The sequence below is a fragment of the Leptosomus discolor genome, chromosome 1 (assembly GCF_034619465.1).
Source record: "Leptosomus discolor isolate bLepDis1 chromosome 1, bLepDis1.hap2, whole genome shotgun sequence".
Lineage (NCBI taxonomy): Eukaryota > Metazoa > Chordata > Aves > Leptosomiformes > Leptosomidae > Leptosomus > Leptosomus discolor.
Window position 1 is genome coordinate 133,166,025 of NC_141391.1, and position 14,102 is coordinate 133,180,126.

General features: G+C 44.9%; 1 protein-coding gene across 1 annotated transcript; it reads right to left on the reverse strand.

Annotated features, from left to right (window-relative positions):
* Positions 1–1,239: 1,239 nt before the first annotated feature.
* LOC104343167 (scavenger receptor cysteine-rich type 1 protein M130) lies at positions 1,240–13,247 on the reverse strand. Its single transcript, XM_086460780.1, has 7 exons — positions 13,226–13,247; positions 12,276–12,605; positions 11,157–11,459; positions 10,055–10,372; positions 9,003–9,317; positions 2,470–2,784; positions 1,240–1,559 (listed from the first exon to the last, which is right to left on the reverse strand). The coding sequence occupies exons 1-7, from the start codon at positions 13,245–13,247 to the stop codon at positions 1,240–1,242; spliced, it is 1,923 nt and encodes a 640-aa protein (XP_086316906.1).
* Between the last annotated feature and the right edge of the window lie 855 nt (positions 13,248–14,102).

Sequence of the window (14,102 nt, forward strand, 5' to 3'; positions counted from 1 at the left end):
GTTTGACCTCTGCAGATCTATGCCTATGGCTGCAGTGAGGATAGCACAAAATGAATTGTCCCTAGGAGAGGAATTGTCAGAGTCCAGTGGGCAGGAAACCCCTCTCCTCAAATCTAGGAATGTTCAGTTTCCAAGTAGATTTGGGAGCTGCCAAGTATCAGACTGGGATCTGGGCCACCAGGAGGAATTTTCCCTTGACAAGAGCAAGACACACAGACCTGAAAGGCCAGTCATGCCCTGATTTTCCCTCATCAGGTTATAGTCGATCTCTTCATAGACAGCCTTAGAGAAGGGGTCATAGGATAGTCTGGAGCCTGAAAGTAAAAGACAATGATCACTTACACAGTCTCTGCTCATACTCAGTCTGGGGTCATGAAAAGGAGAAGTGACCTGAAGGGATCTACACAGCCTGGTTAGTACCCAGAAAATCACAGAGTGCTTTATCACTGCCAGACCATAAGTGAAAATCTCAGTGTGGCAGCAGATGCCATCTCAGTCACCTGACCCCCCCCCAGCCTCCACAGTGAACTAAACACTCACATCCAGGAGGCATGTCATACCAGTCCTGAGGGACCCACCTCTCTGTGCCCTGGCGTTTCGGATCTGTCCAGCAAGAATGGCAAGGACCAGGCAGAGAAGGGCCCCCAGGATAATGCAGAGGATGACAGGCGTTGAAATTCTCATACTGTCTGTTGCAGGGTGGCGGGGAGGAGCTGAATGGAAATGAAGACAGGTAGAGAATCAGGTGACCGAAGGAGCTACTCCTCTGTAGCCTCCTGCTGTGCCCATGCTAGCAGAGTGGGTCAGGTCACCTCCTGCTCACTTGTGGGTCCTGCTCAAGCAGCTAGAATTCAGCAGCTGGGGACAGTGCCACTTGGCTCTCCTTTACAAAAGTCTGTGGGAGATGCTTTCTGGTGAGCTGGAATACACTGCTAATTTGCCTGCTATACAGTATGAAGGAAATTAAATCCTCATTTAATGGAGAAAGAAAGGGGGAAGAAGGAATGTTTTACCTGCTCTAGTGGGTGATGCTGTTGTTTCTGTCATACCTGCAAAAGGAAGGCAAGTCCAGATTAAGGAAGAGGCAACTGTGAAAAATATGGGGAACATCTTCACATCATTTATGAGGTTCCTGCAGTCAAAATTATGAAGGGGCTAGTCACTGGGATGTACAAATGACATAATATTCCTCTATCCATCTCCTTCCCAGATCTGTGTAATGAACCAAAGGACCAGTCACTAACCAGAGCAATTCACCGCAGCGTCTTCCTTATGATTACAGTTTTTGTCGAACAAGGGCTTGGCAGGACAGTCCCAAAGAGATAGCTCTGTTCCTTTACAGTCCACCTTCTCCAACCAGATGGGACCAGTCCCTTCCCCAAAGGCAGCTTCACTTGGAACAGACACAGCAGATCCACAACCCAGCTGCCTGCATACAACATTAGCATCTGCCACATCCCAGGAATCATCACAGACTGTTCCCCAAGAACCTTGGTGCCAAATCTCCACTCTGCCTGAACATCCGTCCTCTCCTCCTACGACTCGTAACTTCTCCCTGTCTGCAAAACACAGAAACTTTCTTTATTGCTGAAATGGCAGGAAGGTCTGTAGGAACCAATAAGGAGAAACAAAGAGGTAGAGGTACCTGAACAACTTGTAAAGTTTGGACACTCAGCAAATGTACCTGGAGATGTTGCCTCTTTTCTTCCTGCGGAATTTAAATACTGAAGTAAATAACTTGATTATGCTCTGAAAAGAGCAAGGGAGTGTAAAATGCCTAAAAATTAATCATCAAGTTAATTTTTTCCTATAATATATATATGGCCTAGATAGTACTTGGTGAATCACTGTTTGGCTATTGCCATGAATTAAATAATCTTCTTGATGTCTGTGCTTCCTTTCTTCTTGTGTGAGGCAGCTGCAATCCCTTTCAGGAGAGCTGAATGTCATCTAGAATTCATTTGTATTATAGTGGGAACCCACAGGTATGAAATACTGTTGTAAGAGGGGCATCAGAAATGGACCTTTAGAACTGAACTAATTCATACACTTGTCCATGGGTATGTGCATGTAGGTGTATACATGTACATAGGCACTGGTATGCCTCCATACATGTAGAAACACATACATGCCTCTCAACTTCTTGAGAAGTCTGACACTAACTTGGATCTCACCGACTGACTGTGTATCAGATTTTTGCTTTAAAAATATGCAACGGCACCATCCTATCAGGGACTTCCTTGGGATTTCCACTAGGTAACTGCACTCAGTTTCATTAATGTAATTTTAATTCACTCGTTTACATCAAGGGTATAAACAAAGAAAAATGTTTGTGCCATTTGCATGAAACTAGAAATAATATATACCAGATAACAAATGAACATGAGGTAATTACTAAAATGTCCATATATGCATGCATAAGTTTGTGCATGTGTCTGGGCAGTCCGGTACAGATGCATTTCTAATTACCAGTGCAAGAAATATGCGTCTCTTCTGCTCGGTTATCACATGACTGAAGATCCCAGGGGTCTGACTGACATTGCCAGAGAGAGCTATGTTGCTCAGTACACTCAATGTGGTCGAGCCATGTGGGCCCAGAACCTCTGCCATATTTGAAGTCTCTTGCGATTTCCCCACCATCTCCGCAGTTAAGGTGTTTGCATACAGTTATTGCAGTGACTTGAGACATACGATTGGAGCAAATGCTCCCCCATGTCCCATTGTAGAAAACTTCTAGACGCCCAGCACAGTCACTGCCATTCACCAGCCTCAGAGCCAGGAACTCTAGAAGTGAAGACATAAAAATGGAATTAGAGGTGCCTGATTCTGCTAGGAACTTGGTTATGATATGAGTCCAGAAATCTGCTAACAGTCCTGTTCGTTGCTCTGTATGAGAAAGTGCCAGAGGAAACCACTCTAAAAGTGTTTGTATGCTTAAAACCAAAAGTCAAACTGTGATCCTTTCTGGTTAGCCAGCAGATTCACCACCACATGAACAAACAGAGTGAGGGCACCCCCACAGTTGCAGGCATATTTCTTTGGTATGTTGAAGTGTAGGTACCATGTGCTTCTCTGATTTGTTGAAGTTTTGGTGTGCAATGACTTGTTTCCGATAATTTCAGAGCTAGCTGGAGTGGCTCCCCTGCAGAAGCACAGGGTACCCCTGCAGCCTCCAGTGACTGAAACCCTGCCAGTTGTAGCCAATACATTTCACCCATCACCTCTGTGAAATACCTGTTTAATGAGTGTTTGAACGTACACCCATTTTAAACTCTGCTTTACCATCATCATAGTCATGAAACACATGCATTATAAACTCTATCCTTAGTCCCAAGCAACAGGTATTGAGATTGTAACGATGTGCATATATAGTCAATAAAACACTACCTCTCTTCTGGGAACCACATTACAAGAGTTAACATCATACCATTTTCAACAGATAATTTATTGCAAGATTCGGATTTTGCCCCTGCAAAACACATGAACAAGAATGTAGTTTGTGAGGTCCCCTCTTCTATTTACTTTATGTAAAGACACAGATTTCATTGTTTTTTTTCAAAGACCAACCGGTAAGTAAACACTGCTCTTCAAACAATAGAGACCATTTTCTTAGGGATTTCAACTGTTGCAGGCTTCCCAATCCAAGCAACCTCAGGGCTGGCTGGTACTTTATCACCTGAATGAGCTCAGGTTTTCTTTTGGGCTGCATGGGTTTAAGTAAAACATTGCATAGCTCTACTTTTCCAGCTGCCTGGTGATGTACCTGCTCTACTCATTCTTGAATGGTTGTATTTTTGTAACGACTTATGTTGTCCATTTCCTGCCTAAGCAGCATTCCATGGTGCCAACAAATAGTCCTTCTAGGGTGTTACCTGTGTTTGCTGTCTGAGTGTGGAAAACTTCTAGCTTCCCTTGTGATGCTCTACCACTATGAGAACATAGCATGTGCCAGTGTTGCTGGGGAGGGATGGGTTGGTCTGTATAATCTACTTGCCGGATATCTCCAAACATTCATTTCTCTCACTGTGCATGCTGTTTCATCATTCATGCTGTATGTTGTGTTATTCCACAAACATCACACTGCCTAATTGCTTGCATTACATCTTCCTAAGACAAGCCTAAGCAGCCTTCTCTGTCCTCGATCCCTCGCAGCATGCTTAGCTGTTTCCTAGGCTCATCTATCTAAAAATTAGTTTTCCTTTATGCTGCCATCCCAAATCTCTACTGACAGGTTGAGCCAGGTGGTCAGCTTGGTTGTTACGTTTCTCTTCTTGAGTTCCCATTGAATTTGGGATATGTGTATTATTAATATGACATATTAAGCAGATCTTTCTTCAACTAGCTGTCATACTACTTTCCGTACTACTTCTGCTCAAAATGGTGTTCCTCACTGCTGCCAGTTATCACAATTTCATTATTCAAGCCATTTCCTTACCACATAATTCACTATCCAGGAATTTGTATACAGGGGTTTGCTGGTGCTCCTGAGTATGTTCCAAGGCTGTTTTCAAGGCCTTTCGAACTTCTTCAAGGGTCTTTCCAGATGTCAGCTTCTACTGTAGAGGGGTTCCAAGGATTTCCACTTCCTGCTTCCTGCTGTGCTTTTACAGGATCCATCAGTAAACAAATTCTGTTGTTTATTTTCAGTACTTCTTTCATAATACGCTTGAACTTTGACAGCCAAGATGTTTGGTTTTCCTCACACTGTTGATTGCTGCCCATTGACTTACTAAATTCAACTAATCCTGGTCCAGAGCTTGAAACAATACGTGCAGATTGGCAAAAGGCCAGTAGCCATTTTTGCCACGTAGTTGTGGTTGCTCTTCCCTCAGTGGTTTTGAATCCTTGAACCTAAAATTCAGGACAACTAGTCCAGGGCATAACCACAGTAACTGCTCTGCACTCACTTCAGTGGCACTCAGACACCCTCAGCATATGCAGCTAGGACTTCTCACTGTAGAGAGGAGTAGTTATTTTCTGCTCCTTTGTGGCTCTGACACCAGAGTGCCAACAGTGTCTCTCATCTCTTGAGGTGCTCAGTGCCACAAACACCATACAATGCTTTCTTTCCTGCATGTGTGTATAACACATTTTTTTGCATTGCTACCTACCTATATCGGTCCTAATGCCATGACATGGACTATATCCTGCTGATCAGCTCCAAAGCTTGATGGTGTTCCTCTTTTCACTAAAAATTTGGCTTATTTCAGGTCACTTGATGTGTGGGTTTGGTCAATTGGCTGCCACCAAGGATGAGCATACATCAAAATCCAGTAATGCCCAAGAAAGCCTGCGTTCTTATTTGTTGTGTGGAGGTCCACGGTGCTTATCCAATCAGTTTGGACATCTGGCACATCCATGTATCTGCATCCATTTTGTATGACTGAAACCTGTATATCTTGAGGGGTCCTTTTTACTTCAGAATGCTTAATGGCTAATCCAGCACTGAGAAAGGTAATGATTACCTACAGTTCTTTACTTCGTACTTCTGGAGTTGTTCCTCCAATCAATACATCATCAAGGTAGAGAAAAGGTCTTCGGAATTCTGTTGCTTTAAATTTTGGTGGATGATGCCATGCAAGATAGCAAGGGCTGTGTTTCTGTCTTTGGGACAGCTGGTTCCAGATGTACTGCACACCACTCCAGGTGAAGGCAAACTGAGGTCTTGCTTCTTTGACCAGTGGAATTGAAAAATAAAGAAGCATTTGCAATATTGTTTATAGCATACCATGTATATTCTTCAGCTTCTAGCTCATACAAGAGCTGCAATGTGTCTGGAACTGTAACAGCTAACAGGGGTGTTACTTAATTTGGTGCTCTGAAATTTATTGTAAACCATGATTCTCCAGCAAACCTCCATACAGGTCAAACAGGACTGTTGTAAGGTGACTGTGTGTTTAAGATTATCTCTTGTTTTTCTAGGGTAACAATTATTTTGGGGATTTTATGGGTGGCCCCTTTGTCAGTTTGATACTGCTTTCAGCAAATTATTTGGATTGCCAAGAGACTGACACTTGGGTCTATTTAGGCAAATTCAGCATTGTTTGGGTGATTAGAGAGTCCTGGGGAATCTCTTAGAAGGTTCTTACGTGTGCAAGCCACACTGCCTATTCCAAAAAAGCCAAAGCCTTTCTGTCCCATCCATCCATCCATCCGTCCATCCATCCGTCCATCCATCCATCCATCCATCCATCCATCTCTGGTGGTCAAGAAAGTCAATATCAAGGATGACAGGGGCAGTAGGGCCAGTGGCAGAAGGTAATGTGTAAACCCATCCATTCAAGCTCAGGTTCCCTTCCTCCAGAGCTGGCCATGTTTCTCCTCCAGTTACTCCAAGAACTATGTGTCTATCACTGCTAGACAGACAAGACAACAAGGTGCACAGAGTGCCTCTATCATTAGGTATCAACTAGCACACAACATTGTTGAGGCAAGGGTACCTGACTGACTTATCTGGACAGTCTAATAACTTTGATTAACTTCATCCACTGCCAGGCCAGGGGAGAACCCCCCAATGCAGTAAGTTCAAATCAGTTGTCAGAGCAGTATGGGGTCCAGAAGTCAGGTGGCAGAAGGGAATGGTTTAAGTAAGTTCTCACCTCTCTCCTGTGCTCACAATGCTAGGCCTATGAAGGGCTTTTTTTTTCCCCAGTCTCTCATATTGTCTCCCTTTACTTTCAGATACATCCTTAAGTCTCAGCATGTAGGGAGGGACATGCAAAATTCTCATTCTCTTTTCATGTTTTTCCTGAAGTTGACCACACTGCTGGATGCACGGTATTATCCTTGTCTGTGCTGCTAAGCTTACATTCTTCTTCTGGCATCCTCAGTCCAGAATGGTATACATAGGTCACTCCTTGATCAACAGGGCATCCCACCAGGTGGTACCAGAGGGGCATTAGTAACTATGCCTAGCCATGGGAGATTTCAAGCCCTAACATTAGGGGTCACAAGGGTTGCAGACTCCCTCTCTCTTTGCCTGCAACCACACTCCAGCAGTCCAGGAAAATGCAGTTGATTATCCCCTTCTTCCCAGACCGTTCAAAGGGGTATTTTGTTTGTAGATCAGCACAGTTAGGCACTGCTCAACATATCTCTCTATAAACTGATCCCAAAGCCCTCCTACATTGTACAGTACAGTCTTTACAAGTACTTATGTCCCAAACTCCCCAAAGTCCTGCTGTCTCAAGCTTTCAGCTGTATCTCTTCTGCTCCGGTGTCCCAGCAATGCCATAGCCACTGCAGAGTCCTCTCCCTGGAGCAGTGACTGTAAGTTTCTCCACATTTCTCCATTCATTTACACTCAGAGTAAAGATATATGGAGTGGTCACAGGCTGGGGAGCAGTGTACTCTTTTCTGTAGGTCTCCTTAATTACTGTAGCTATGAATGCTTGAAAGGACTAATTTTTTAATTCATCGTAAGTCCCTAGTTTCTCCTCCCAAAGTGTCAGTGTCCCCCTCGAGGTCAATCAATCTAAGCTGTAGGTGCTCCCACAAGCAGCCTGAAGCTTGCAATAATTTGACCATTTCAGCACTACTAGCTGCTAACTTCTGATCAGAATCCTCACTTTTGTGCTGAGCACTAGTTAACACCACTTTGTGAGACCATTAATCTGACAGAGGCCATCAACCAGATTCCCCATCTCTGCCAAGCTGCCTCAGTGCCTCTTGAAGTCCTGCTGTGAGCACAAGGCAGGCTCTGGTGTACCCCACAGCAAAGCAACACACCACTCCTGGGATTTCACAAATAACATAAGACCTTTACATCTCCCGGGCTGATATTCTTGGACACAAAAATATCCTGGATCCAGGCCACTGGAGTTCTTCCCAATCATCTTCCCCTCCAACAAGGTCTGTCACGCTCTTAATTTCCCGCCTGTTTACGCATAGTTCATATCCTTGCTAGTGCCCCCCTTGCACCCACAATGAGTCTACTGTTTACATGACACCAAAACAAGACAAATTTCTGGTATCAGAATCAAGGCTTCTGTGGAGCTTCGAAGTCACTACAATTATTCCAGTCTCAGGGTATGCCAGGTACTAGCGTTGCAAGAGTGTCTCCAACATTTACTCTCTGCTATCATGGGCAAAAGAGTTTCCACTGGGGAAATTTAACTTAATTTTTTGCACTTAATGTAATCTTAATTATTGCTTTGGGTAATGAGGAAAAAAAAAGAAAATATTAACAATTAAATAAATACTTAGGAAAACACCTTTGATCCACTCTGTTAGTCCTAATTTCCTTTGTTTTCCCTTCCAGTTCCTTCAGTGAGGGTTGCAGTGGAGGAGGTTGTGGTTTTTTCTGCTGCTCCTTGCTTCTTATTGATTTTCCTTTACTCCAGCATAGATACTCCACAGGCTGCATTCCCTTCAGGGGTTGTACCTGCTCCAGTGTGGGTCCTCCACAGGCTGCAGTCCCTTCGGGAGTGTATCTGTTCCAGTGTGGCTTATCCACGGGCCACAGCCCTCTCAGAGGCATAGCTCCTCTGGCATGGAAACTGTGTCTCTAGCCATGTCCCCCATGTTTTTTTCTGCTTCTCCTTCATCTCTACTCTCTCACAGCTGCCACTCTGTCTTAAATATGCATGAGCAGAGCCACCATATGCTCCTCTGATTGTTTGATGCTTTGGTGCACAGTGTGTTGTTTCCATTGGTTTCAGAGCCAGCTGTAACTGATTGTAATGGGCACATGGCAGTTTATGACCTCATCTTGCCCAAGGAACACCCACAGCCCCTTGCTGTCAAAATCTTTATAGAAACCCTCCAATTTACCCCCCAAATATCCCACCACACACTTTTGTGTGTGTGTGTGTGTGTTAATGCAAAATAAGGACTTCTGTAGACCCTTTGCATCTTGATGGGACAAGAGAACGTGCTGACCAGCTATACTTGTAGTCGAGAGCAAGAGTCTGTCCAAGCAAGTCTCCACTATTCTCTGTTTCCCCTTCATGTAACCCTCCCCTTTCAACCCACAGTCTCAGAAAAGAATTTTCTGAACACACCTGAGCACAGGACTCCAGCATCCTCTTTGTGTTGGCAGTTGTGCTGGGCCCATGGCCTAGAGGGACATGCCCAGAGATCAGATTCAGCCCCAGTGCAGTTCACATCATCCAGCCAGATCTGTCCTGAGCCTTCACCGTAATAAGCAGAGACAAATGCCTTGATGGCATGTCCACATCCCAGCTGTTTGCAAACAACGTTAGCATCAGATAGATCCCAGCTGTCATCACAGATGGTGCCCCAAATGCCATCATGATAAAGCTCTACTCTCCCAGCACAGCGGTTTGTTCCATTCACCAGCCTGATCTGTTTGCTACCTGCAGGAAGAAAACCCATATGTCAACATGCAATATAACAATAAGGCACAGCTCAGTATAATGTCTGTATGTTTAAAACGCTTTTGGCATCATGTTCTTGTTATATTCCGGTTCTTTTGTTATGGTTTCTTGGGCAGAACTCCTGTGATGCTAAAACCGCATAAAGGGAAAGGCATACTCCTGCATCAGGTAAATGTTTGAATAATTCCTGTGAGCTGTTGCAAAGAAAGTGTCTAGTCATTCTAAGTATATACAGAGATCACATTAACTTAGAAAGCTGGAGAAGCTCTTTTCTATCTAAACTCATTTAGTTAAACAGAGACAGAGACAGTCCTGTTACAGATGGGTTAGAAAATAAGAGTAGAAATACTTCTAATGCACTTTAGAAAAGTTGCAGGTATCTATAAATATAGAAATGTCACAAAATAAAACCTATTTGGTTCACAAGTGACAGTCAGAATGTATGGCAATTATGCCCAAATTAGTGTTCTTATGTTTTCTGTATTCTATTATTTCCTTTCAATTATGGGAGATAAATTTTTTAAGAAATTCAGATGAAGAAAACATTATGTAAATTACACTTGCTTCCTTAACTATCATTTGTCCCTTAGAGTATACATGCAGGTGGGTATCACAAGCTCAGACCCATGCCTGTTTAAGATCTGGTGAGGCCACAGCACAAGGTGGGCTAGAGGTAACCCTAGGAAGCATTCTGTACCTTTTGCACAGTGACTCACCTGAGCAAATCACACCAATGTCTTCAGCAATTCCTGTTGGCACTGTCTGAGAATGCGAGGTCTTACAGAACATCAGCTGAGTCTCATTTCCAGCACACTGGACACTTCTTAAGCCAACAAGACCCATGCCTCGCTCAGATCTTGGAAGGTAATAGGCTTTCTCGGCAATTCCACACTGGAGTTGTCTGCATACCACATGAGCATCCTTAATGTCCCAGTCATCATCCAGGACTCTGCTCCACATGCCATGGAGTGAGATCTCAACTCGCCCATCACAGCGGCTCTCACCACCTGAGAGTCTGAGTGATTCAGCAAGACCTGGGCTCAAGAGAGTTGGAAAGTGTATTGAATAACACCTACTGCTCTTACTGCGGTAGAAATAACGTGCAGGAGAGAGACAGAAGACAAATGTCTGTGTTTGTTGGTAAAAAATAATTCTCACCACTGGTTAAGGAGACAGCCTCTGTTGAGGCTTTGTTTGCTTTGATACACACAGGGGTCTGCAATGGGAAGTGAGAAGAGCTTCCCCAGCTCAAGGACTAGATCTTGCAAGGAGTCAGGCACATGTAAACGATGTGAATACCTTTACTAAATGAAATTTCTATGCTGAAACCAAGATTGGAGCTCTGGGGGAAAGAGAGGAGGGGAAGGGAAGGGAAGGGAAGGGAAGGGAAGGGAAGGGAAGGGAAGGGAAGGGAAGGGAAGGGAAGGGAAGGGAAGGGAAGGGAAGGGAAGGGAAGGGAAGGGAAGGGAAGGGAAGGGAAGGGAAGGGAAGGGAAGGGAAGGGAAGGGAAGGGAAGGGAAGGGAAGGGAAGGGAAGGGAAGGGAAGGGAAGGGAAGGGAAGGGAAGGGAAGGGAAGGGAAGGGAAGGGAAGGGAAGGGAAGGGAAGGGAAGGGAAGGGAAGGGAAGGGAAGGGAAGGGAAGGGAAGGGAAGGGAAGGGAAGGGAAGGGAAGGGAAGGGAAGGGAAGGGAAGGGAAGGGAAGGGAAGGGAAGGGAAGGGAAGGGAAGGCTGACATACCAGACTTGCTTGGCAGAGTGAGATCACCAATGCTGCTTTGGTCTGAATTTGCACTACCCATAAAAGGCCACTTCTGACTTACCTGAGCAAATAACAGTGGCTGCTTCTCTGGCTGAACAGGTTGGATTGCCCAAAGTCACTTGAGCGCAATCCCAGAGGCAGGACTCTGTCCCTTCACAGTGAAAAGCATCTCTCCATACAGGCCCATTCCCATCCACAAAATGGTCTCCTGTGTGGATTGACTTTGCATAGCCACAGTTCAGCTGATGACAGAGAACGTTGGCAGCTTGCAAATTCCAGTGGGAGCGGCAGAGTCTTCCCCACATGTCTCCATGGCGGATCTCCACTCTGCCAGAGCATGTGGTGCCGTTTACCAACCTGCCCCCTGGGCACCCTGAATATAAGAGAAAGTGAGTACTGAGATGTCGTGTTTGTAACTGCTCATGGGCATGACCTGAAAGTGACTGGGAAATGAGAATGAGTTTTCCTTAGCATTCAGTAGTCTAAATTACTCCACTGGGCCACTGGAACTTCCATACTCATAATTAGACTTTGGTTCACCCTATTTTACCGAGAAGAATGATGAGAAATCAAGATCTGGTCCCCTTTGCAATTTTTAAACTCAGAGCAGTAGGCTTCAGGGCTCTGGGTGAACCAATAGTCCTTAACTGTTCTAACCAGCCTCATCTAGGGCCTCCAGCTAAGCACCCTCAGGCTGCCAGTCCAAGGCCTCACTTAAACTTGGACCAGGCCTTCAGTCCTTGCCTCAACTGTGTGGCTAGTGTAACTGTCTCCAGTCTTGTCTCCTGTTACTCCTGACTGTACTCTCCAGATGGATCCTAAAATCTGTTTGATCTGATTGATCCTTTGTCTGGGACTGTCCATAGACCTTGTTATCAGTACCTTCCTCTGTCCTCTGTGCAGATGCTTTGGATTGTGCCTTGGTGGGTAAGGACACTGCCTATGTTGTCCTCACCCTCTGCCCCTAGCTCATCCTACCTTCTGGAGCAGTCATGTTCTTGCTGTTCTCTGACACTAGAAGCATTTCAGAGAGAGCAGCCTTGTGGTGCTGGTGAAGTGCAGCCTCAACTCCTGGAAATGCCTGTAGCAGCAGACAAAAGACTGAGCCTCACAGACACCTTCTGCATTTTTAGTCTGTATTTTTCCTCAAATAAGAAGTTTTTCAGTTCTCCTCTTAGACCTTTCCACTGCTCACCTGAACACACCACATGAGCGTCTTTTCCAGCAGGGCATTCATCATGACCTAGCACACTCACACGACAGTCTCTCAGGCGCGAGACATTCTTCTTGCAGCTGAATGTGCCATTCCAGACAGATCCTTTTCCTTTCCCGAAGGACTGTCCACCTGGTATCAGTAGGGCAACTCCACAGTCCAGCTGCTGGCAGAGGGCATTGGCAGCTGGTAAATCCCACAGGTAGTCACACAGGGTTCCCCATGTGCCTCCATGAAGAAGCTCTACTCTCCCTGAACATGTAGTACTGCCATTTGCCAGCCTGTACCCACCATAGCCTGCAGGAAGAATAAAGGAACTTAGCAGTTACTTTTTTTTTTTTTTTTTTTTTTTTTTTTTTTTGTGCTGTTGCATTGAAAATTATAAGAGAGATCTCGCTGCAAGGATCTAGCTGCAGGGAACTAGGACTCACTATATCTCAGGTTACTGAGGAACATGTTAGACCAGGATGCTCATAATCCAGCTCTGAAAAAAAAAAAGTCTTCGTTGTCCATGTTGTAGCCTGCACTACATGACGAAGTCTTTTGACTCTTTAAGTTCAGTCTCTCCTCCTTTGTTCTGCTCTCTCCTCCCCCCACAATACTGCTACCTTGCAACACCTTTCCTTGCAGAGGCAGTTCCAGCATTGCCTTGCATTTGGAGCACTTGAGAAACTCAGAGCAGAAGCAAAGAGGAGCACTCTTTTTCACAGTAGCTGGTCATCTCACATTAGCTACTAAGCAGCAACTGCAGTATGCAATTCTCAACTTTCATCCATGCCACAGGATAAGGCTCCAAACACAACAGCCATGCCCATCAGCATATTTGCAGTAATTTAAGTACAGCATGAGTAGGATTATGGTGTCCTACTGCCAGCCCCCTTGCAGTCCCTCTGTCTTCTCATACTGTTACTTCTTACCCTTGGCTGGTCCTTGGATCATCCTCCCTCTGATGAGACCTGGATTTCCACTCTGAGCTGTCGCTCTTAAAGATGGATGCAGGAGCCAAGACATGTCCTTTACTGATACTTTAACTGAGCCTTTTGGCTGTCACAGCTCCCCATCCAGCACTCCAGATCACCGTGGCCAGTGGGACAGTGTCTTGAAACAGACTGCAGCCCTTTGACTGGGAAATGGGCATGAACTGCAGTCCTTTCCAGGCTTGTTTTGTAGAAGATGTTGCCAGCAGCTCTGCCCCATGTTCAGTTTACCCCATTTGATTTGTACCCTCAGGAAAAAAGTGTTTGCTAGGTCTAATCATCACTTTTCTGGTAGGTGGAACTAAGTTAGCTGTATTTAGAGTCCCCAGCAGCCATGACTGTATGGAGTTTTTAAACAGTGTTACCTGACAGTCACAACGAAAGTCATCTAGGCCTTTGACAATTTTTCTTCTTCTTCTTTTTTTTTTTTTTTTTTTTTTTTTAAAAAAGTTAAATTTGTAACTGTGTCTCCTTTGACCTTTTGGAGGTATGGTACCTCTCCCAGTTTTATCATTAACTGAAGTGCCAGGGATTAACAAACACACTGGCAGCACAGGAAATAAATTAATTTCTCCAAGTTCCTGCTTGTCTGCTCACATCATCTCTCCTTTTATGTGTATGAGAAAGACATGGAAGGCTTCTCAGCACTATTGAGTGCATACCTCTTGTAGCATAAAAGAAATTACAGCCCTTTTGTGATCTGCATCCCTGGTGCAGAAATTAAATGGTTGGAACAGCCCATGTTAAATGCAGACTCTCACTAGAGTGAATGAGTGGTTGAGGGGCTACTCTCTATTACTTCCTGGCCTTCCCTGGA